Source organism: Arachis stenosperma, chromosome 3 (assembly GCF_014773155.1).
Source record: "Arachis stenosperma cultivar V10309 chromosome 3, arast.V10309.gnm1.PFL2, whole genome shotgun sequence".
NCBI lineage: Eukaryota > Viridiplantae > Streptophyta > Magnoliopsida > Fabales > Fabaceae > Arachis > Arachis stenosperma.
Window position 1 is genome coordinate 4,476,109 of NC_080379.1, and position 24,674 is coordinate 4,500,782.

The following is a 24,674-nucleotide window of genomic DNA, read 5'->3' on the forward strand; positions in this document are numbered from 1 at the left end:
TGCTGTGTATAAAAGAAAGAGAAAGAGGATATGTTATTATGTTGTTGTAGTGCACGAATGTATAATTATATTTCACTATTTATAGAGGTGAAATGTTTACACTTTTAAACTTCTTTAATGTAATCAGTTTTGAGAATGTGTGAGCCGCCCATAATGAATAGACATCCACATCATAATCCTTATCACAACAGTTATGATATTCTTGATTTATATTTGTCTTTTTTTCCCTCAAATATCATCAATATCACTCTTATTCTCTCTTATTCTATCCCACTACCACAACTTTATATTATTGCCGTCATCCATTTTCGTCACCATTAACTTCTATCCCACACAATTTCACTGTCACTGTGCATTACCCCATCCACCACCACTCACCCGCGGTTGGAATCATCATCATCATCATTACTGATAATACTATCATATCCCATCCTATTGCCACCAATCCACCTCACCTGTCGCACCTTCACTCATTGGTAATATTATCATCTTCATCACACTTTACTTTTCACAGCCTCTCACCTACTACTATCGTCACTTTCAATCTCTACTATCAAATACTTAACCATAATTCCTTCATCCCCATCATACACTTAAAATTATTATCATCATCATCAATAATAATAAATAAATAAAAGAAATTGGGAGGAAGAAACAAATTGAGAGGAAGAAACAAATTAAAAATTGAGAGAGAGAAAAAATGATAGAATAAATAAAAAAATATAGTAAGTGAATTTTAAAGAAATGGAGGTGAATGTGATAGTCAACGAGGATAATGGCAACGATTAAGAAAGCATGACAGTAATAAGATTGTAAGACGATGCTAATGGGTGTATAGCGACGACAATGAGATGGTAGCAATGGAATAAAATAAATTAGGGATGAAAAAATTGGTGATGAGTAATGGTGATAAAAAAAAGATTAATGATGATAATTTTCATAAAAAAATAAGGAGAAAAAGAATTGATCATGAGTGATGATGATGAAAAAGATGAGAAAAATTTAGAAAGAAAGAAAAATAGAATAAAAATTTTATAAGAGAAAATAAAGATAAACTAATAATTTTGTAAAAATTTTAATGATTGACTAAGTAAAATAACCATTAATTAAATATTTGGATTATTTAATCAAACAAAATATATTTTTTAAAGATTATTTTATTATTATTTTATAAAAATCATTTTGCTAAAAGTCAAACTAATTATTAACTCTTTTTAAAAATTATAAATAACATTCTTTTAAAAGTGATCTATAAAACGATTAAAATATAAATTTAGTTGGTATATATGATATATGATGATAATTCATATTGGAATTAGTGGCATGGAATTAGGTGAAACTCTCCTCAAAATTCAAACATTCAATTTTACATCTAGTATCTAGAAGTGCATAACAATTTATTTTTCTTCCGTTTTTATGATAATTTCCTTTTAGAGTTAGCAGGTAGAGAGTTCAAACACATAAACACTTCAATGGTTTTACTAGAGCTTCAACTTTAATAATAGAACATTAAAGTTTCTTTATCTTTAGAGTGATTTGATAACGTTCTTATTTTTTAAAGGTAGTTTATTAAAATTAATTTTTAAAATATAGTATTTTAAATATTTTAATATTATATTTGATAAATTAAATTAAATATATTTTTAATAAATAAATAATAATTATATTTAGTAAAATAATTTTAAAATCTTAAAATATCATAATATATGTAAATATAAGAGTAATTAAATTTAAATAGTCATTAATATATGAAATTATATTAAATATTTTATTTTGATAAGTACAAATTTTACCAAACACAAATATTATTTTAAAAAATATAATAATAAAAATTTAATTTTAATATATTGATAATATAAAATATTTTATCAAATTGTCTAATCATATTTATTCTTTTAGATCATTTTAAGAGATGTTCATAGGTTGAAGAAATCAAATTTAACTTAGTCCATATTTAATTCCAAACGATATCTATGTCAATTTTTCAAACTTTACTTGATCCTAAATTCAACAAAACTTCAATAATTCAGGCCAATATTTTATTAGGTCTCTACTAAATTTAAATTTGAATCTAAATTAAAAAAAGATGTCAAATAGCATAACAAACAAAATAACAAATTAAACAATATCATCAACACCACAACAGATTGCATATATTCAAATTTCTTTAATTTTGTGTAAATAACCTCTAATAGAATCAACAATCATTCGTATAAAAGAAACAAATTGAAAATTTTGTCCATAACAATGCTAAATTTAGTCACAAAAAGAAGAAGAATGAGATATAAGAATAAATCTAAAATGACGTGAGCTCCAAAAATAAAGACATAGAATAAAAGTCTTGATGAAACAATAGAATAAAAGTTTAACAAGGTAAAGCAGAACAGAAACCACGATGAGAAAAAGCATAGAAAATTTTTTTACCAAACTAATTATAAGTCTTCGAATATGATAGAATTATATTTGTTCGTACTCTTACTCAAAACATAAAGTTAGGCCCAATATAAATAAAGGGAACATTTATTCATAAAGATGGAACTATTCTAATAAAAGTGGTTACTAACACTACTATAAATACATTAATACCCTTCAGGTATAAGACACGTTTTAATCTACCAACAATTTTTTATTTAAAGTCCTTGCTAACTTAAGTATTGGAATTTCTTGCACGTACTACCCCACCTCTTCACGAAAAACTCGGACAAACAACACTTTGACATCAAAAGTCGGACATGGACCTCATGTTCAGACCCAAATAAACATTTCAGGTAACTCTCGGAATAATATTTATCTATAATTCACATTGCCAATATAAAATATACTTATTTTTATTAATATAATATTATGCAATAAATTATATATATATATAATTAGAGTAAAGTATCATTTTTGTCCTTAACGTTTGGGGTAAGTCTCAAAATTATTTCTAAAGTTTGAATCGTTCTATTTAAGTTTTTAACATTTCAATATTGTCTCAATGTTGTCCTGCTGCCGTTAGGAATTTGTTAGCGGAATTGATAGCGGGACAAAATTTAGACGATTTTAAAACGTTAGGGACTTAAATAAGACGAAAACGTTTGAAACAAAAAAGATACATATAAATAAATTTTAATTTTATCCTTCATTAATGTAAATTTTTTATGGTACATAGTTATTCAATTATTTTTAATCACATTTAAGTTAATTACACTTAATCACATTATTTTGATTCTAAATAAATTTATTTTTTATAATTCTACTCTTAAAGATTTTTACTCATCATGAAATATTTGTAAATAACTAGAATCACATTACTTTATTGTATATGTATCATTTTTTTCCACAAATTAATGTACTATGATGAGTAAAAATTTTTAAAAGTAAAATTATAAAAAAAATTATTTATAATAAAATAATGTGATTAAGTGTAATTTACTTAGATGTGATTATAAAATAATTGAATAACTATGTATTGTAAAAAGATTAATATTATTGAAGGATAAAATTAAAATTTATTTTTATGTATCGTTTTTGTTCGCAATATTTTTATCTTATTTAAGTCCCTAACATTTTAAAATCGTCTCAATTTTATTTCGCTGTCAATTTCATTAACAGATTCCTAATAACAAGACAACATTAAATCAATTTTAAAACGTTAGGAACGATTCAAATGCTAGGACAACTTTAAAATTTACTGGACAAAAACATAATTTAGTCTAAAAAATGATTTTACATTGTAATAATAGTGATTTAATATAAACTCCTAGCTTTGAGCGAGGAGGGAGGGAGAGAAAGAAAGGGCAAAGGGGAGAAGCGGTTAGGGGCAAGGCAATATGGAGAAAAGTGGAAATATCAAATTTTCGTTTGATGCGATGACGTATATCTCTCGAGATTGAGAACACTCAAAGAAGACAACACAAACCAACCCAAACCCCCAATTTCTCGCTTCCAATGGAGGAGAAACGCCGCGATGCCGCACCTCCACCTCCTTCCGCCTCCGCCGATTCACCCGCATCTGAGCCTACATCCACGCGCCGCCGTGCCGGAGCTCAGAAGCGCAAGGCCAGCTCCCTCTCCGGAAATTCCTCCTCCTCCACGCCTTCCAAGCGCGTCACTCGCGACAAGCCCTCACCTCTCCACCACCACACTCCTCCCCTTCACCACAATGGTCCTCTCACTAGGGCGCGTCAAATCCCCGCCTCCGCCGCCGCTGCGTCGTCTTCCGCGCCCGGTTCTGCCGCTGCTTCTGCTTCTGCTCCGCCGGCTGTGAAGCACTCGGAGCGCGGTTTAGGCGCGGACGCGGTGGCGCTGGCTGAGGAGATCAGGAAGGCGAGCGAGCGGGAGTCTCTGGAAGCTTCGATGGAAGCTGCGTTCGAAGCTATCAGATCTCGTGGAACTGATTCTCATGTCGTTCCGAGTCATTGCGGTGAGGATTTGTTCCTAATTTGTTCTTGTTTAGCTTTGGGACTTAAATTTTATGGTTTCAATGTTGTGAATTGTACATGACACATTCTTTATCTTACTTCATGTGATAATTGTTCACTTCGGTCTCTTGAAATGAGTGATTCAGCTTAACTGGCGTTTGAAGATATGATAGACTCTGTCAATTGGCATTTTACTTTCAACCATTTTGCATTTTGATTTTTTTTTCTTTAGTTCTATTGGTACCTGCAATTGTTGTATTATGTTATCCTTAGTTTGTATATTTGGTTGAAGAAGGCGAGGAAATTGAATGTGTTATTCTGAATTCAGAAATTTGAGTTAGGCAAGCTGAGCGGGTTTCTTCTCAAAATAAATTTTCAATGTTTAGTTTGACTTATGATTTATCCTTTCACATTTGGCATTGAGTTTCAGGTTGGTTTTCATGGACTGATATTCATCCAATTGAAAAGTTTATGATGCCTTCTTTCTTTAATGGCAAAACTGAAAGTCGTACTCCTGATATATACATGGAGATAAGGAATTGGGTAATGAAGAAGTTTCATGCAAATCCCAACACACAAATAGAAGTGAAAGATTTGTCAGAGATTAATGTTGGAGACTTGGATTCTAGGCAAGAGATAATGGAGTTTTTGGATTATTGGGGTCTAATTAATTACCACCCTTTCCCATCTATGGGTTCTGCTGATGCCAGTACAAGTGATGATGGGGAGGCGGAAAGGAATTCCTTGCTTGAAAAATTGTACTATTTTGGAATGCACCAATTGTGTCCGCCTGTTGTTCAAAAGGCTAGCCTAATGACTCAAGCTACGACCTCTGGCTTGTTTCCGGAGTCTGCAATTGCTGAAGAATTGGTGAAACAAGAGGGGCCAGCAGTTGAGATGCTTGAGTATCATTGCAACTCTTGTTCGGCTGATTGTTCCCGCAAGCGTTACCATTGCCAGAAGCAGGTTGTTATCTGACTTTGAGTTAGTCATTGAAGTTTGTAATTAAGTGGTTCATGAAGGACTTTTTCATTTGCCTAACCTTAACTAGATATATTTAATTTATAGTTCCTACTGTACTTCTCAAATATGGTGTTCTTCGAAGCTTGATGTTCTTGTAGAAACACAGGGTAATGTACATTGTTTAGTGTAGTTGCATTTCCTACCATCTGAGTAAAAATTTTAACATGTTTTGCTTCTAGAAATCTTATTTGGTAACTTCTATTTGTCATCTCTGCAGCGGATATATTGTGTCAGATTTCAGATACCTTGTGGGTTTATGGTACAGAACCAATTTTAATCTTACCTGAATTGAATTAGATCTCTCAAAATATTTGTTCATTAAGTGCCCTATAGTAACATCTATCAGTGGCGGAAGCATAAGCAGAAGTTAATATGTTACGAACATCATATTCAATAGTTCTGAAAAATCAACTCAGTGACCTGTTCAATACTGGCTAACTTAGAAGAGAATGCATTAGGCCTGGTGTTTGCAGATTTAGAATGTCCTTATTCATGTAGGTTTTTTGTTGGCATAATGATTTTCGTTTAGTTTGCAACTAGTTGGTTTAACTATTTTAACTTTTAGTTGATTTATCAAACATACATTGTTGGAATGCTTGTTCCATTGATGATTATTTATTTGCATCTTTGTTTCATGTTATATATTTCATCAGTTGTGTGATGTGTCTGACAGGCAGATTTTGATCTATGTTCCGACTGCTTTAGTAATAGAAAGTTTGGCTCCGGGATGTCCTCATCGGATTTTATACTCATGGAACCAGCTGAAGTTGCAGGAGTTAGTGGTGGAAAATGGACTGATCAGGAAACCCTCTTGCTTCTTGAAGCACTAGAACTGTATAAAGAAAATTGGAACGAAATTGCAGAGCACGTTGGCACAAAATCAAAAGCTCAATGCATTTTGCACTTTGTTCAAATGCCTATTGAGGATGCCTTTATGGATTGTAAAGATGATGTTGAAACCAGTTGTAAAGAAACAGCAGATCCAGCTGCAACTAACAATGATGCATCTGCAAATAAAGATGCTTCTGAATGTAATGAGAATAACACTGGTGATAATACCGAAGGCCATGGTGAAGCTTCTAAGTCTGAAGAGGTTAAGGCAAAAGTAGATCAGGAGATTCCGAATCAAGAGGATGGTGTGGGTGAGAAAACCTGTGAGGGAACTTCTAAATCAGAAGATGCCAATAAAGTCAAAATTTGTCCAGAAGAAGGCAATGACTGTGCCCTGATTGCTCTCAAGGAAGCATTTGTAGCTGTTGGTTATTCTCCTGAACCTGAAGGCCCATCTTCATTTGCTGAAGTTGGTAATCCTGTCATGGCATTGGTAAGTTAAATGCTTGAGTGTATGAACAATTGCATTTCCAATTCCCATGTTTTTGGACAGTCAACAAGAACTTGGTCTGAATTATTTATTTAAAGTCTTATCAGTTCAAAAAAATGATTTAAAATTAATTTTTATAGTTTTCTGTATATGTTGTTGCTATCATCTTGTTTTATACTGTTATATCTATTGCTTGCATGATAAGTAACAACTAACTTGCTAGTATTTAATTTTTTTTCTTATATACTATTCGTTACTGCTTAACTAATACTATGCTTCTACTTCCTTTCCTTCTTCTCATGTATGTGTCTCCTTGTCAATGTTCAGTCTTATGCATTGATGTCATGCTTTTTCTTTCTACAGGCAGCTTTCCTCGCACGCCTGGTGGGTCCTGATGTGGCTGTTGCTTCAGCTCATACCGCCTTAAAATCCATTTTGGGAAATTCTCCTGGCACTGAGCTTGCTGCGAGGAATTCTTTTATTCTGGGAGATCAACCAGATAATAAGGAACCAACTACGAGGTATGTGATGTTATGGAAAGTGTGCACTTTTGGAAATTCCATAACTATTCCATTTATGATTGGTTGGGACTTACAACTTTGTACCCAATATTGTCATAGGGATTCTAAAAATGAGGAAGGCCAGGATGGGATAAATGCAAAGCAGGATAAACCAATCTCAGAGGACAAAGATTTACCGAATGATCACAACAACATGGAAATTGAAGATAATGTTCCAGAAGATAAGAAACAGCTAGCTTCTGAAAATGGAGACTTGGAAAAATCAAATACTTCAAAGGAGCAAGCTATTATCAACCATGAGGGTGGGCTTGACAATGGTAATGGCTCCAGCAATTCGAAGCTACCCAATGATCAAGCACCATCCACTCTGCATGATTCTGGTGGTTCAACATCCAAGGCTGAAAATCCACCTAGTTCTGAGGAGCTACAAGAGCGAAGTTTGAATAAAGAACTGTTCCATTCAGAAGTGGAAACAAAGGACATGCCTGCTTCGGACTTGTGTCTGTCGGACAAGAATGGTCTTCGGCAGTCTGTTAAAGCTAATCTTGCAGGAAACCATCCAGAACCAGTAGAGAAAACAAAGAATACTGATGTTGTGTCTGATTCTGTTCCCTCAGACAAGGACAAGTCACAAACGCTATCTTCAAGTTCTGCTGGTGACACTCTGCAAAAGAAAGACTCCGTAATGGATGTTGAGCTGCCAGAGAAAAGTGAATCTCAGCCACCATGTGCTTCAGTTTCAACCGAACATAATGGGAAAGAAAATGATGTGGATATGATGTCTCCTTCACATCCAGTTGGATCAATTTCTGGTGCTGAAAATGGCACAAAAGCAGGTCTGTCCTTTTTTCCAACATCCAGACACATTTAGAAGAAAAACGAATGCAGTGGTTATTTGTAAATTAATAAGGGGTGTATGTAGAAACAAAGGTCTAATTCAGTATGAGTTTTTTTTTTTGTCTCTTTATTTTTTATTTTGGGTGCGTCATAAATATATCAGTTAATGAAAACGAATATAACCTTCATATGATGACAGGCAAAGATCAAACAGAGAATGGTGCAAAAGGAGAAGACGATAGGACGGAGAAGAAAGATCATAACAATTTTGAGAAAGTAAAATGTGCTGCAGTCACAACACTTGCTGCAGCAGCAGTAAAGGCAAAAATTCTAGCAAATGAGGAAGAGGACCAAATCCGAGAACTTGCTTCTTCATTGATAGAAAAGCAGGTAATCTCTTTGCTTGTAAGGTTCATTGCATTGTATTTATATGTGCTGATTCGTTGACTTTGTTTGTGATTTTCATCAACTTGCAGTTGCATAAGTTGCAAGCAAAGTTGGCTTTTTTCAGCGATATGGAGAACTTAGTAATGAGGGTAAGGGAACATTTGGAGCGATCACGGCATAAGCTTTTCCATGAGCGTGCTATGATAATTGCTTCCCGGCTTGGTATACCACCTTCCTCATCTAGAGGTGCACCACCAAACTTGCCAGCCAATAGAATTCCTATGAATTTTGCAAACTCGCTCCCAAGACCACAAATGATGATGAATCCCCAAAGACCACCAATTCCTCGACCTTTTAGCACGGCAGCTGCTACCATTCCAAACCCATTAGCATCTGCAACTGCAGCAGGAAATGCAGTTCGGCCACCGAGCCAGGAAAAACTTTCGTCTGTTGGGACAAAATAAATGTAGACTACATATGGAAGAAAATAGTTATAGTCGTCTTACTTACTGATCACCTGCCACCACTTTGACAATGTGAGTAAACATTTTGATTTTGTCATGGTTCATATCCTTCATCAAATGAATGATGACATATATTAAGATAAATTCTGTGTATAGTTAAGCAGACAGACCAGAACTAGGAACTGCAATGGAATTAGAATGAACATATGCAACACAACTTGAGAATATACATGATATCAAATATTCCTAGTTAAGAATACATAAAATCCTATTTCAATTGATAGAAATCATGCTTTTTACACATAGATTGCTCTTCTTTCAACCTGTTTTTCACTCTGGTATATTGGGGATATTTACAACCAGATTTTGTTTTCTTTGCCCAGCATTGTCCTCAGCTCCCCATTCTTCTAAGTATGATTCCATTTAATAAATCTGATTATGATAGACTACGAGAGGAATGAATGAATGAATGGCTAACCAGTGCTTCATTGCAAACTACTTTTTCTTTATTGTAAAAAATGTGTTTGATCCATTCTCCTTCCACCTTCTGTGCTGGTTTAGTTTATCCTTATAAAATGCCAGAGCAACTGGTTGGTTTATCCTTCTGTGCTTGTTAATTTATTTGACAGCCCCAAATGGCTTGTTTGCTGCTCTAGTTGCTTATTTGGTTCTAATCTTGCTACTTTCTAGAGATTAGTTGCTCTTGCTTGCATTATTAACTAATGATCAGTATTTGATGCAGTCAATTTGACGAAGGTCAAGTGCTGGTGAGGACTAACTCTAAATTGACAGCTATTGGGAGCTCAGTGACCACAATAGTGCATTGTTGTAGGCTCATCTTTTCTATATATAATGAGTGGCTAGAAATGAGAGGATGAAATATTTAGTGATATGATATATATTTGAATTTGTAGAGGGCAATTGGTTTTGTAGTTTTGAGGATGGTTTGATAACTTGAACAAGTGGATAGTTTTGCAAAACTGGTGCGTTCAATCCCTGTAACTTAAAAATGCTATTTACTATTTCATTATTGGTTAGGAGCAGCATATGGAAATTTGGGCGACTTTACTAAAGAATATGTCAACAAGTTGGCAAGGCAATGCTGCTCGTTTTACCATTCTCTTTTATCCAAATCCGCTTCCCAACCGAACTTTGAAAATTAAGGAATCTCCCCCTTTAAGCGGTTTTGAAGACGTATTTTAAAGGGTGTACTTAAATATTTTGGTTACTCTCAGACGGGCAAACATTAGGTTCTGTTTTTCCTTGACCTAAGTTCAGTGGAATTGCCAAAGCTCAAACATGATAGAGCGAACCAAATTTAGATTATGTTTTAGATGTGTGTAAAAATTTTATCAAATCCTAAGGCGCACCTTATATAATACATGTGTGTGTGTCCTCACATTTGTTCATTCTGAATTTCTGATAGCTAATTATGATTCAGCCGCAATCCTGGTGCCAAAAGCCCAAAATCATGCTTGGCGAATTTCAATCAACGGGTAATTACTGATCATGCCTCAACCGAGTCACAACGACAATTTATTTTTTTTCTATAAACCATGTCTTTACCCATCTAATTTGAACAATGTTTTAAACTATATGAAATAACAATTATCAACTAGTGATCGAGGAAAAATCATATTATTATCCTTGATTCGTTGAACTCTGGGCGATTGTATCTAATAAGAAAAATAAGCAATCAAGTATTCATAACTGGAGGATTATCTTAGCCGTGCAAGCCTGTCACAATAATGGAATGACATACAAGGTGAAAAATTAATCCGATCAAACAGGCACCATGCAAATAGGTCTTGACCAATATGTTTTTGAGCAAACACCAATGTACAATGAAGCCTCAGACACCAGAAATAGCTAACACAGACAAATTTTATTGTATTGAAAACAAGTCTATATCTCAGCATTCACAACCTGTTGCCCGTTGCTGACTGCTGGTTCCAACATCAATTGTGTCGGGTAGGTATCTACAATAAAACAAACTTACCACAATCAGAGCTTCGGTCAAGACGCGAAATCAATAACATATCGGATTATCTCAGTTTTTCCAAATTATATACGAGATCTATAAGGCCATGTTTGTTTCCAGACACGGGATACTGAGATAAAGACACAATCATATTTGGCAAATGAGACATGGACACAAACATTATGTCTAGAGTCATTGAATTAGTATATTTCCTGACAAGAAAGACACTAAGATACTAAAAAACGACAATTTATTTTTTCATTTCTTCTTTTATTATCTATCAACTTTACATAATTATATTTTTTATCTTTATATTATTCTTCCTAAAATTTTTTGCAAGGAAAAAATGATTAAATTAGACTTTCATAATTTATTCTTTCTTATATTTAATTTATCATCAAACAAAATACAACACTCATTTTTGTGTCCTTGTCATTTGTGTCTTGTTCTCAGTATCCTGTCTTGTTCTGTTCTCAGAACTGAACACAGCCTAATATCTGGTAACTAAATCAAGAAAAAAATGAATCGAAGAGCTAACTTAAAAAAATGGTTATACTCATTTGCAGGGTATGATTATATAAACTGGAACCACTATATCCAATGTAACTTTAAAGTGCGGTGGTACTATCTAATGTAACTTCAAGGTTTAATAATAGTCAACTATCCAAGGATGCCCGCCTTATTATTATTATTATTATGTCAGTAATGGTTTGTAATTGTTTCCATAATCATCATTTATAGATCTTCCCCTTTGAAGAGAGTGAGAGACAACATGGCTCTTGTGAGCTAAAACACCAACGGAATTATAGTATGTTCCCCCAACCAATCAACTGATGCTATAATCAGGGATTCTAAATGTATTTGTGCCTGCATTTGTTCACATACACTAAAGAAGAAGAGAGATAACATTTGAGAACTTACAATTCCTCTTCTTCCCCACTTTTCAGGGCATTCTTGGCTATGCACTGGAATGCTTCTTCAACGTTAATACCTTCCTTGGCAGATGTCTCAAAATATGGGATATTTCCTTTTGATGCACACCAAGCCCGAGCCTTCTTTTCCGAAACCTGCAGTGACACAATCACTTTCTTGTGTTAAGTAGTTCAGCTGTCCAGCAGTATATTTCAGGTATTTTATGAGTATGAACACATCTGAGCCAATCAAACATTTGACGGAAAGAAAAGAAACATGGAAAACAGCCAACTCTAGGAAAGAGAAAACGTACCACTCTACTGTTTCCACCATCAATATCTACCTTGTTTCCTATAACAACAAAAGGAAAATTCTCTGGATCGGAAGGACTAGCCTGAAAAAATTATTGCACAGCTTAACATTTGAAAAATCACTTAGACATTGCTTGTGATAATAGATAAGACTGAGAAATATGTCCAGCAAGAGGAACGCAGGCCTACCTGAATCAGAAATTCCTCCCTCCAGTTGTTAAGGTTGTCGAATGATTTCATTGAATTAACATCATATACAAGAACACAGCAATCAGCCCCACGGTAGAAAGCAACTCCTAGGCTTTGGAATCTTTCCTGACCAGCTGTATCCCAAATCTGCAAGGAGCAAATATTAAAATAAGAATAAAGAATAGTAAAACTTGACAACTGTTGTAGCTTAAAACTTTCAAGAGATAACAAGAGAATTGTTGTATCATGTATGTAGATAAGAGTCCAAGCATTATTTATATGACAAAGTTACATAGATGTATCAGATAGCACTCCAAGAGTGAGATCATTATATCTAATCACATGTATGTGCCTCATCGAAATGTGTCATATGATGAAAAACAATTTCTGAGACACAATAGGAAACAGTACCAACTGATACAATCACGATCCCATTTTCAAAGACATCAGGAAGACAAGAACCAATAGGTTTCAAAGACATCAACTGATACACTTTAAGGCTTAGGCTTTCTAATATTAAAGGTACAACAAGGAAAGAATCTTAATCAGAGAAATCATCACAAATGGTAAGAGTCTGGGGTAAATATGTTATGCATTTCCAACTAAGTGTTTCTTTTCCACAAGCTGATATCACTCAGAAACAACATATCCAACTTCGTTCACTTAGAGAGTTGCAGCCTAAGTTCTTTACCTAAAATCAGTATGTATTATGAAATATAACATATAAAATACAGAAAAATCTAAGTAGTATCAGATAAATTAATAGTCCAACACATAGCATTTTTCAAGCAACTAGTCAGATATATCCCCGAGATTCGCCACCTTACCTAATTATCCAGCTTATGCATATGGATATGGTCAAGCACACACACATGCACCAAAAAAAAAAAAGCACAACTGAGTACCGTTCACAAACCTGCAAGGTGAAAAGCCTATCTTCAAATTGCACCTCCTTTGTTAAAAAGTCCGCTCCAATGGTTGCCTTGTACTGGTTGCTAAACTTCTTATTCACATATCTAAATTATATTTGTTAGGGAAATGCATGCTTTTAAGTCTACTCAACCGAAATTCAATATGTAACCCCTTGGTACAGCGCTAAACTATACCAAACAAATCGCGTAAAAAAAAGAAAGCAAGGACGAATGAATTTGAAGAACCAAATACCAAAGGATACTGATTCATCAAAGATGTCTTCCCTACCCTGCAACAGCACAAACAGTGTTACATAAACGCAAGCTGCTACCAAGATTGAAAGTGCACATATGATTCAAATCACGATCAAATATAGTGAAAATTTCTTTCCAGTATCAACCAATCGTGCGTATGCATCAAGAAAAAGAGTTGAAAACAAAAGGCAATTTCCGCAGCAGAAAGCGACAAAAATACAAGATCCTAGGGAGAAAAAAAATTCGATCGAATTGAGCTAAGTAGGTGGCAGAAAAACGGAAATCGTGAAGGTTAAAGCAAAGATCTGCAGAGAAATCATGATTGCAACAAAGAAGAAAGACTGGAATCGAAAAGTAACTTACCCGCTGTCACCGAGAATGATGACCTTCAATAGAGTTCTTCTTCTGGAAGGCATGGTTACTTTTTCACCGATCGGGAAAAAAAAAGTGTAACCGCTTTTTGTTGTTGTTGTTCTGTTAGAGAGATCGGAAAAAGGTGTAACCGCTTTCTGTTGAGAGTCTCAGCAAAGCAGTTGCGTTGAGAGTTGAGACTTGGTGCGAGCTTTCTAGTCCTCCTCAAATCAAAGCACACACACAACACAACCCCCAATCTTTTTTCTTCTTCTTTTTTATTTTTTTTTTCTTCTAATATTGAGAAGAATATTCCCCTGCTGACAGCTGTAGCTGATTCACACACTAATTTAATAAATAAACTTCACTTAAATGGCAAATTACAAATTAGTACAAATTTCCAACTTTCTCTTTTTTTTTTGCCCTAATCTATTTCTGCAGTTCACTGTTGTAACTTGAAAGACCTAAGAACACGAAACGAGCTAATTAACAAATTATGTAGATAAAGTCGGAAATTAATTTAGTTATGGAGGGGTTGTTGGTGCTGGACGGTGTTATGGAGGGGAGGAGAGCTTTATATGCACAAATAAATCGGACCTAGGACCAAATTTTTTTTAACAACCAAAACGGATCATGCGATTACCTTCAAGGATTATAAAAATAAACTACCTACATGTACAAGTCGCAGGGTCCGATTTCCTTGTCTCCTCTTCATGCAAAACGGACCCTCCGATTTGCTCAGGGAAAGCTGAAAGAGGAAATCGTTGGGTCCGATTTTTCATCAACAACTCTGACAAAAAAAAAACTGTCCCACATATTGGTCTACCCAGGATAACACACCCACCACTTCCATAACCAAATTAACCAGCCAGATAAAGTCTATTGTGCATTTTTCGGACAAGAAAACTATGCGATTAAGTAACTTCGCATGAGTTATGCAAATTTATGTGTCATGTATAAATATTGGTGAAAATTTAGTTGTAGTTAATTTGATGTGAAATTGATAATTGAGAGCTTTAGATAATAATTTAATTAAATTATTCAAAATTTTTAATGATTTTTAATTATCAATTTCACATAAAATTAATTGTACCTAAGTTTTCACAACAAAAGTTATGTTATAAATAAAAAATTTTGTGTTATGTAAAAAAATTATGTTATATTGATAAAATGTTTTATGTATAAATTTTTTTGTATTGTTCATAAAAATTTATGTACTATATTAATAAAATTTTGTACTTTTTAATAAAAGATTGTGTTGAAAAATACAAAAAAAGTGATACATGCACATATATTTTTTTGTTAAATTTGTGTAACTTAGTTAAATTTAATTATAAAAATGTTTGTTCTAATGAATTATAGTTCAAATAGTATAATTTAATATTGGCAATAAGTTATAGTTTAATGGCATAATTTTCTCATATTCACTTAGAAATTGTGGGTTCGAGTCTCTTTATATTTGATAGAAAAAAAAAAGGTATAATCTAATATCACCATGTTTAAGAACTAACAATTAGTCTCTATTTCTATTGAAGGTTATAAAATTTATTTATAGGAGTCATTTTAAAATATAAAATTCAAAATATAAAGTTTAAACAAGCTGAATAATTATTATTTATATAGAGAAAATGATAAATAAATTTTTAATTTTTAATTTAAAAAATTAATTAATAAAAAATATAAAAATATTTTTCATCTTTTGTTGCAGAAGACATATGACTCAAGATAATAGTTGTGTTGCTTGTAGTAATTTCAAGTATTTGTTAATCGTCCTCTGCAATTGCATGATTGCTCATAGAACATGAAACTATGAAAGAACTTGGATGTTAGATTGAATTGTGATAATTTCTTCAACAAACCTCTCTTAGCTTGGTTAGTGAAGAATATATATCTGCCCAATCTCTCTTTAAAGGAGTTTTGTAGCCTCTTATTTTTGTATGCTATATGGTTCTATTGTAACAAATTCATTTTTGACAGATCCAACGCCTTGGAGGTGGAGTCATATTACTTAGCTAAAGACTATTATTTGGTCCAAACAAAATTCTCTCAAACAAAAAGAAAAAATGGTGAATTTAAGAAAGACAAATTCATTGACATTTTCACAAACAACATTTTGCTAAACTTGGACAGTTCAATTCATAAGGATGGCAAAGCAGCATATGCTGGTATCTTTAGCATATGATGGCAAAGCAGCATATTATGGTATTACTCTTGAATCTTTCATCTATGAATAGTGGGCGATTTCTTTTCTAAATATATAAGAAATTAACCTATATTGTAGCAGTTATTCATTAAGTGGACAATATTAATAATAGTGAAAGCACAGTTACTTATATAGATAATGATATTCGTGTTTTAAATAAGTTGGGTTGGACACACTCTCCTCTAAGCACTTCTTTAGGTCAATTTCTTTTAAATAACTCTTTTTCGACCATAACTTTAAATATCATATTTTTTTCTTCCCTTACTCCAATATTTCTCTTTGTTATCATGATTACTCTATCAAAATTTCTTTTTTTATAGTCATTTTTGTCAAATTTTTGCTATGTTTTGCATAAAAATATGTGTTTAGATAAGTTATTTTGAATGAAAAAATATATTTTTTAAAAAACAAAGTATTTTTATTCAATTTTAAATCTATTTGAATATATTTTTTTAAAAAATAAATTATTTATATTTTTTAGAAGCTAACAATATTTTAGTTAAAAAAATAAAAATAAAAGACATTTTTAATACTTAAAAATATTTTTTAAATAATCTAATCCAAATATAAAATAATTTTTGTCTATTAATTTAAAAAAAAATAAAAAATAAATATTTTTTTTAAAATTCAATCTTTTCATAATAATTTTTGGTGAATATAAATAAAAGAATAATAAGATAATTGATTTTTGAATTTATAAATTGTCAAAAAAATACCAACAATTTTTTCGAAAAAATTATGATAAATTTTTAAAAAAATAAAGTATCAATTAAGTTTTAAAAAATTAAAATGTTGGACTTAAAATTTTTCAAATAATTACAATATTCACACAACTGATAAATCCGTGTTGTAATTTTTCATTTCCTCAAGTACTTACAGTAATTTCACTAATTTGTATTGTATTATTATTTATTAGTCAAATATAAGGTCCCAAATACAAATAAATAAAGAAATAAAAAATTAAATTACCACCTCACCTATTATCATTGTTCTGCTATGCGTTTAAGCTTCACAATAACACATTTTCTTCTTCCTCTTATTCTTCGTATTTTCCATTGGTGGAGTTAAGTGGTGCACTAGCAGAGGCACCTTCAGACAGAGAGAGAGATTCGCATAGCTGAATCTTCCAGATCTTGCAGATTCATCTTCTGCTCCTCCCATGGCTCAGCCGCTAGTGAAGAAAGACGATGACCGCGACGACGAAGGTCATTCATTTTCTCGCTTGCTTATCTCTATCTTAATTCGATCTGTTATCTACGTGCTTCTGCTTCGCAAATTCCTAGTTTCTTTACCTCTCTATACTGCTACTGCTTGATCGCTAAGTTTCGCTTCCAGATCCAATGCTTAATTCCCGTTTCCCATTCTAGATGCGATAGGATTTGCTTAGATCGTTCGGTTAGTGTGCTGTTGAACCTCTCGCGTGTTGATCTGGTTCCATTCAACATCGTTTTAACAAACTTGAGTTGATCTAGGAACGTAATTTGCAATGCGCATCGTTAGTTCTGCGCAATGGATTGTTTAGAAGTAGGAATGCTTATCCTGCTGAGTTGATAGATATTCAAGATAGATTTCTTCATAACTCCATTTTGCATTTTTAGTGCCAAATAACGGTGGTATATTTTGATGAATTCGACTATGCTATCATGAATGTAAGGTATATTGGTATTGATATATTTTTTTTACTCTGGTTATTTTAACAGCCGAGTATTCTCCCTTCTTGGGAATTGAAAAGGGGGCCGTCCTTCAGGAGGCCAGAGTTTTTAATGATCCTCAACTAGATGCTAGGAGATGTTCACAGGTTTCTATTTATTTCTTTATTTATTTATCTGCAGCTGCATAATTTATATTGTTTCCCTTGAGTTATTCAGCAGTTGAATTTTGACTTTGTTTTATGTTGTACATTTTCAAGGTTATCACAAAACTGTTATACCTACTGAATCAGGGAGATACATTTACAAAGGTAAACAGTTTCACCTGAGCCTTTTAATTTGTTTATTTTATGGAGTTATCTTTAATATATATTAAAGATCCTTGCTTATTTATAGAGTCCTTGTTAGCCCCTTTGCATAATTTGTTCTTGCTGCAATTGCATAGATCGAAGCCACAGAAGTTTTTTTTGCCGTGACTAAGCTCTTCCAATCTCGAGATCTTGGGCTAAGGAGAATGGTCTACCTCATAATAAAGGAACTTTCACCGTCTTCAGACGAGGTTACAAATTCTCATCCAAACTTTATTACTAGTCAGATATAAATATTGGTATTACAAATTTAGTTTCTGACTGTTCTATTACCACTTTTATGCCCCCCCCCCCCCTTTCTTTTTTTGTTCCGAAGGTTATCATTGTCACAAGCTCTCTCATGAAGGACATGAATAGTAAGACTGATATGTATAGGGCAAATGCCATTCGTGTGCTTTGTCGTATCACGGATGGAACTCTCCTCACCCAAATTGAGCGGTATTTGAAACAAGCAATTGTAGATAAGAATCCTGTTGTTGCAAGTGCGGCCCTAGTTAGTGGTATTCATCTACTCCAGGTATTACTAAATTTTATTTGTTTTCTTATTCTGCATATTCGATTACATTGCTTGCTTATCTCATGTCACTCCTTTCAGACAAATCCCGAGATTGTAAAAAGGTGGAGCAATGAGGTTCAGGAAGCTGTTCAATCAAGAGCACCTCTTGTACAGTTTCATGCACTGGCTTTGTTACATCAGGTATACTGACAAATGGTTTGATAATATACAGGCGGCTCTAGGTGTTTCAAAATAAATTATACTAAATAATAATGTGTCATCATTAATAACAATTTTGTAAGTCAATGCAAATTCTGTTCATTTCTGTTCCTCTAAAGTTCTATATAAATATCCACATAACCTGATCTGGTTTACCTTCTCAAGATACTAGTTTTATTATTACATTGTTACATAGTAATCTACTAAGCATTATAAACAGAGTTAGTGACCTGTGGTGGCTTATGCCATTGCAGATACGGCAGAATGATCGACTAGCTGTTAGCAAGCTGGTTACCAGCTTGACAAGGGGAACTGTTCGCTCGCCTTTGGCTCAATGCCTTTTGATCCGTTATACTAGTCAGGTGTGCTTTCTTTTTCATGGGTAGCTATCACTGTCTTGATATTTATTTGCATGCAATTCATTTAGCATAGTCTTTGCAGGTTATCCGTGAGTCAGGAAATAATACACAACCAGGGGACCGCCCTTTCTATGATTATCTTGAGAGTTGCCTACGTCACAAGTCAGAGATGGTTATTTTTGAAGCTGCCAGAGCAATTACAGAGCTCAATGGTGTAACAAGTCGAGAATTAACACCTGCAATTACTGTTCTTCAACTCTTCTTGAGTTCTTCTAAGCCAGTTTTGAGATTTGCAGCTGTCCGCACTTTGAACAAGGTCTACCTTCTTTAATTGTTTGAATTTCATAAGAAATGCTTGTTATGCTTGTTGATTTTGAGAAAGGTTGCATGACAACCCTTGTCCCCCTTAAGGAAGCATTTTTCTGTTACATTTTGAGGAAAGTTGGTTGATTTTTCTTTCTTTATTTTTTGTTAATAGAAAAATCTTCTGAGTTTCATAAATTTTCTTTTACAGCGAATGCATCTCAGGATTTAAAATTGATCATTACTTTTATTTGTAACTAATGAGTATTGCTTTGAACTTTGCAGGTTGCAATGACACATCCAATGGCTGTAACTAACTGCAACATCGACATGGAAAGTTTAATTTCTGACCAGAACAGAAGCATTGCTACACTTGCTATTACCACTCTTTTAAAGACAGGAAATGAATCAAGTGTAGACCGTCTTATGAAGCAGATTACAAATTTCATGTCTGATATTGCTGATGAATTCAAAATTGTTGTTGTAGAAGCAATAAGATCATTGTGCTTGAAGTTCCCTTTAAAATATAGATCTCTGTGAGTATATCCGTCACTCTATTGGTCTCTTTTCACGGATGTTACATCTTTCTTATGAATATCTTTCTAGATAAGTGGTCTAAGTTACCAGGTTCTGTTATGTTATTATTCAGGATGAACTTCCTAAGTAACATTCTCAGAGAAGAAGGTGGTTTTGATTACAAGAAAGCAATTGTAGATTCAATTGTGATTCTGATTCGAGATATCCCTGATGCTAAGGAAAGTGGGTTGCTCCATCTTTGTGAGTTCATTGAAGATTGTGAATTCACTTATTTATCCACACAGGTATTATCTCTTGTTTTGTGCTTTGTTCTTTACCATTTGGTTTTGGAATTTTATCATTTGGCATCAGTCATTTTTCTGTTGTATCCTAGATACTACACTTCTTGGGAGTTGAAGGTCCAAAGACATCAGACCCCAGCAAATATATTCGTTATATTTATAACAGAGTACATCTTGAGAATGCAACTGTTAGGGCCAGTGCTGTGAGCACACTGGCAAAGTTTGGGGCTGCAGTTGATGAATTGAAGGTGCTACTTGGCTCTGTTTATTAATTATTTTTTCTAGTTGATGGTATTTCTCTAGGATTTTACTTTTAATTTTTTTTATGTGATAATTGGTATTAACTCACTTTAAAACCTCATATATGCCCTTTTCAGCCTCGCATATTTGTTCTGCTAAGGAGGTGTGTTTTTGACAGTGATGATGAGGTAAGTTTTCTTTTGGGGCATTTTATAATACGTGAATAAACAAGTTTTGGAGAATATAATTGTGAAAAATATGAACAATTGATTTGCCTATTGATATTGACAGTAGAACATTCATATACAAAAATGTAAAAGACTATAGTCAGAACTCAGAAATTACAATAACTGAGAGTGATACTTTTCTAGGTGTGCATCGTTTCTATAAAGCCAGTTACTAGGTTTGCATAGTTTCTATATAGACCATGTTTCTTTCCAATATTTCCCCTCAAGCTGGAGCATATAAGTTAAATGCTCCAAGTTTTCTACAAAAATACTAAATCTGAGGTCCTCTGAGAGATTTCGTGAAAATATTGGCTACTAGTTGTTCCCTGGAGCTTACTGATTCAGTCACTACTTCTGTGTGGACTTTCTCTCGAACAAACTGACAACCAACTTCAATGTGTTTTGTTCTTCCCGGAAATACTGGATTAGAATCTATATGAAGAGTTGTCTAATTATCATAATATAATTTTGTTTCTTTGAAGTCACCAAATCTAAAGTCTTGAAGGTGTTTGATCCAAATGAGCTCACAAGCCATAGCACGGTATTCTGCTTCAATACTAGAATGAGCTAAAATATTTTGCCTTTTACTTTTCCAAGAAAAAAACACAATAACTTGTAGTAGATCGTCTATCAATAGGACAGTCTGCCCAATCTGCATCGCTGAAGCCAATAGTCTGAGAACTCCCAATGTCTTCCTATAGTATCCCCCGTCCAGTAGATCCTTTAATATATCTCAATATTTGCATTATTGCATTCCATTTATTTGAGCAAGGAGATTGCAAAAATTGACTTACTACTCTAACTGTAAAACAAATATCAGGTATAATAATAATGAGATAGAGGAGGTTTCCACCTAGTCTTCTGTACTTTTCAGGACCTGAAACTAGCTCCCGTTGATTAGGTAATAACTTGAGATTCAGATCCATACAGTCATCAGTTGGTCACAATTTATCATCCCATTTTCCTTCAGTATATCTAGAGCATACTTCTTTAGAGAGATAACAACACCTATGCTCGATTGAGCAACTTCAATTCAAAGAAAGTATTCTAACTTTCCTAAATCAATGACTAGATAAATGTGCTCTTATTGGATTAATCCTCTCATGAAGTGACCTTGAAGAATATGATTGTGAAAAATATGGACAACTGACTTGTTTATTGATATACAAAAATATAAAAGGCTATTGTAAAACATTATAATAAATTAGAGTGATAATTTTCTAGGAGTGCTTAGTTTCTGTGCAACTAGTTACTAGGTTTGCCTAGTTTCTATGTTGTCATTAGTCAATGTTTCTACCGACAACAATTACATGGTTTATGATATCAGCAGATTTTCTGCCCTAGAGGTATGTGAACTGCTGCCCTCTTTGATTTTTTGTTGAACATTTTCATTTCTATGCAGGTCCGTGATAGGGCAACACTTTATCTGAACACACTTGGAGGTGATGGTTCAGTTGTTGAGACAGATAAAGATGTGAAGGACTTCCTATTTGGGTTATTTGATATTCCACTTGTCAATTTTGAGACTAGTTTGAAAAATTATGTAAGTGCTTTCCATTTTTCTTGCTCTTCATTTGTTAAGGACATACCTCATGTTCTGCATGTGAATGCAGGAGCCTTCCGAAGAGCCTTTTGATATTAACTCAGTACCCAAGGAGGTGAAGTCTGCACCTCTTGCAGAGAAGAAAGCAGCGGGTAAAAAGCCAACTGGTTTGGGTGCTCCTCCTAGTGGGCCTCCATCTACTGCAGATGCATACGAAAGGATGCTTTTGTCCATTCCTGAATTTGCAAACTTTGGAAAGCTATTCAAGGTTCTTTCACCCAAAATTTTCAGAATGTTTTAGTTCTGTAATTTTCTTTGGATGTCTTAATGTCTAGATATCTAATTTGATATGTATGCTGACATAATGTCTTTCCAGTCCTCAGCACCAGTGGAGCTTACTGAAGCGGAGACAGAATATGCTGTTAATGTTGTTAAACACATATTTGACAGGCATATTGTGTTTCAGTACAACTGCACAAACACAATACCAGAACAGTTATTGGAAGATGTAATGACCAATATTAGATACTGTACATTTTTATTCTACAGTTAACTCTGGTTCAATTATGTTTGATCTTTTCCCCCCAATACCAGGTTATTGTAATTGTGGATGCTTCAGAAGCAGAAGAATTTTCCGAGGTGTTCTCCAAGCCTCTCAGGTCTCTTCCTTATGATTCACCTGGGCAGACTTTTGTGGCATTTGAGAAGCCTGAGGGATTGCCAACAGTTGGAAAATTTTCTAACATTCTGAAATTTTTTGTTAAAGAGGTACGTTTCCCTTTTATTCTTCTAAGCTCTTGGTTCTCTACTTCTCTTTGTCCCAGTCTCCCAATATGTATGATGATGTGTATGTTTCATGCCTAGAGCTTGTATTCTTTTTTGACACCAAGAACTTTTTAGAAAATAAAACCTACAATATTTTTGTGCAAGGAACTTAGGAACATACTAGACAACAAGTATGTTTGTCAGAATTTTATTTGTAGAATGATGTTACAATGCCAGTAACCCTCGCATAAATAACTGGGTCAGTCTTTCCACTTTATTTCATCCAACTATCACCATGTTTTGTGTAAAAAAAATTGGTTGCATTTTGTGGTTGTGGAAACTTCATCACTACTACATAAATTTTGATCAGGTTGACCCATCCACTGGTGAGGCTGAAGAAGATGGAGTTGAAGATGAATACCAGCTGGAGGAACTGGATGTTGTTGCAGCAGATTACATATTGAAAGTTGGGGTCTCTAATTTCAGGAATGCATGGGAAAGTATGGGAGCTGATTGTGAACGAGTAGATGAATATGGTCTTGGCCCAAGGGAGAGTCTGGCCGAAGCTGTAAATACAGTCATCAATCTTCTTGGCATGCAGCCTTGTGAGGTAAGCTGTCAATGTCAATTACTGCATTGGTAGATGTTTTTTGTTTAGAGATCTGTTTTTTTTGGTCTGATTACAAGCCATTTGTACATTGCTTGGTGCTATACATGATAATCTCCTACTCCCTAGGTTTTCTGAGTTATAGATTTATCTCGTATATATAGATTCAAATATGGTGACCCATATGATATAAAAGACTGTCTTGCTCTGATTCATCTTTTCCTTTGAAAGAATGGGAAGTTCAAGTTTGTTAGGAAAAAGTTGAGTTTCTTTTATATTTAATATCTGCTTATGGTTTATTTACTGGTATAGTGTTATTTTCTTCAGAAAAGTGGTGTCTTATTAACTTTCATCTTGTCCACTTTGCAGGGCACGGAGGTTGTCCCACCCAATTCAAGGTCACACACATGTTTGCTGTCAGGGGTATACATAGGGAACATTAAAGTGCTTGTACGGTTGTCCTTTGGACTCGATGGTCCTAAGGATGTGGCGATGAAACTGGCTGTCAGATCTGAGGATGAAGCCGTGAGCGACGCCATTCATGAGATCGTGGCTAGCGGCTAGTTCACTAAGTCAAGAAATGTTGACTCAACTCGGCCTTTCTTTTTGTTAAGGAAAATGGAGTTAAATAGCAAATAGATAGACGTGTGTAAAGAATTGCAGAACTGTACGCTTTGGACGCATTTGCAATTTATGTCACTTACTGCAGGCTTGTTAGACTAGCAACCATACTCGGAAGTCGTGATTATTTTACTTTTAATCTTCTATACATCATTTTCTTTGTAGCAAATGTATTATGAATTTTGCGGATTCGCCATAATGTTTGTTTCGTCAATGAATTATTGAATTTGACATTTTGTTCAATCGCAATGTCTACCGCGAAAGGCTCAAAGGCATTCTCTCTTGTTTAGGTTTGAAATATATCGTTTACACATCATTATCGGGATAAGTTTTGGTTCAGTCAGTTTACTTCAAAACACTAAAATGAAATGAAAACAAAGCTGTTTCATT

General features: G+C 33.9%; 3 protein-coding genes across 4 annotated transcripts; 2 read left to right on the forward strand and 1 right to left on the reverse strand.

Annotated features, from left to right (window-relative positions):
- Window positions 1–3,778: 3,778 nt before the first annotated feature.
- On the forward strand, window positions 3,779–10,010 carry LOC130969421 (SWI/SNF complex subunit SWI3D). Of its 2 annotated transcripts, none has more exons than XM_057895131.1 (8): window positions 3,779–4,405; window positions 4,834–5,369; window positions 6,100–6,750; window positions 7,111–7,268; window positions 7,368–8,104; window positions 8,305–8,495; window positions 8,582–9,028; window positions 9,687–10,010. In XM_057895131.1, exons 1-7 carry the CDS (start codon window positions 3,931–3,933, stop codon window positions 8,954–8,956), a joined length of 3,123 nt encoding a protein of 1,040 aa, XP_057751114.1. In that variant the 5' UTR covers window positions 3,779–3,930; the 3' UTR covers window positions 8,957–9,028; window positions 9,687–10,010. The 2 variants fall into 2 exon arrangements, with proteins under 2 accessions (XP_057751114.1, XP_057751113.1); XM_057895130.1 differs by having other exon boundaries at window positions 9,699–10,010.
- A 647-nt stretch (window positions 10,011–10,657) lies between these two features.
- Window positions 10,658–14,137, reverse strand: LOC130969422 (ras-related protein Rab7-like). The gene is made up of 7 exons (XM_057895132.1): window positions 13,879–14,137; window positions 13,524–13,550; window positions 13,266–13,365; window positions 12,350–12,496; window positions 12,163–12,243; window positions 11,859–12,004; window positions 10,658–10,935 (listed from the first exon to the last, which is right to left on the reverse strand). The coding sequence occupies exons 1-7, from the start codon at window positions 13,929–13,931 to the stop codon at window positions 10,869–10,871; spliced, it is 621 nt and encodes a 206-aa protein (XP_057751115.1). The 5' UTR covers window positions 13,932–14,137; the 3' UTR covers window positions 10,658–10,868.
- A 2,911-nt stretch (window positions 14,138–17,048) lies between these two features.
- On the forward strand, window positions 17,049–24,527 carry LOC130968341 (coatomer subunit gamma-2). The gene is made up of 18 exons (XM_057893553.1): window positions 17,049–17,274; window positions 17,770–17,867; window positions 17,979–18,029; window positions 18,164–18,277; window positions 18,403–18,603; window positions 18,682–18,783; window positions 19,056–19,163; window positions 19,243–19,476; window positions 19,749–19,999; window positions 20,113–20,284; window positions 20,374–20,529; window positions 20,659–20,709; window positions 22,151–22,291; window positions 22,362–22,559; window positions 22,668–22,799; window positions 22,886–23,059; window positions 23,427–23,666; window positions 24,033–24,527. The coding sequence occupies exons 1-18, from the start codon at window positions 17,229–17,231 to the stop codon at window positions 24,225–24,227; spliced, it is 2,664 nt and encodes an 887-aa protein (XP_057749536.1). The 5' UTR covers window positions 17,049–17,228; the 3' UTR covers window positions 24,228–24,527.
- The last annotated feature ends 147 nt before the right edge of the window (window positions 24,528–24,674 follow it).

Bases quoted from the DNA above. Each gene is read 5' to 3' on its own strand.
- LOC130968341 (XM_057893553.1), top strand. From the start codon at position 17,229: ATGGCTCAGCCGCTAGTGAAGAAAGACGATGACCGCGACGACGAAG. The intron at 19,477-19,748 runs GTCTACCTTCTT...TGAACTTTGCAG, and splicing joins CTGTCCGCACTTTGAACAAG to GTTGCAATGACACATCCAAT. The intron at 23,667-24,032 runs GTAAGCTGTCAA...TCCACTTTGCAG, and splicing joins TTGGCATGCAGCCTTGTGAG to GGCACGGAGGTTGTCCCACC.
- LOC130969422 (XM_057895132.1), bottom strand. From the start codon at position 13,931: ATGCCTTCCAGAAGAAGAACTCTATTGAAGGTCATCATTCTCGGTGAC. The intron at 13,366-13,523 runs GTATCCTTTGGT...AATATAATTTAG, and splicing joins AAGACATCTTTGATGAATCA to ATATGTGAATAAGAAGTTTA. The intron at 10,936-11,858 runs GTAAGTTCTCAA...GTTTTATTGTAG, and splicing joins AGTGGGGAAGAAGAGGAATT to ATACCTACCCGACACAATTG.
- LOC130969421 (XM_057895131.1), top strand. From the start codon at position 3,931: ATGGAGGAGAAACGCCGCGATGCCGCACCTCCACCTCCTTCCGCCTCC. The intron at 5,370-6,099 runs GTTGTTATCTGA...TGTGTCTGACAG, and splicing joins GTTACCATTGCCAGAAGCAG to GCAGATTTTGATCTATGTTC. The intron at 7,269-7,367 runs GTATGTGATGTT...ATATTGTCATAG, and splicing joins AATAAGGAACCAACTACGAG to GGATTCTAAAAATGAGGAAG.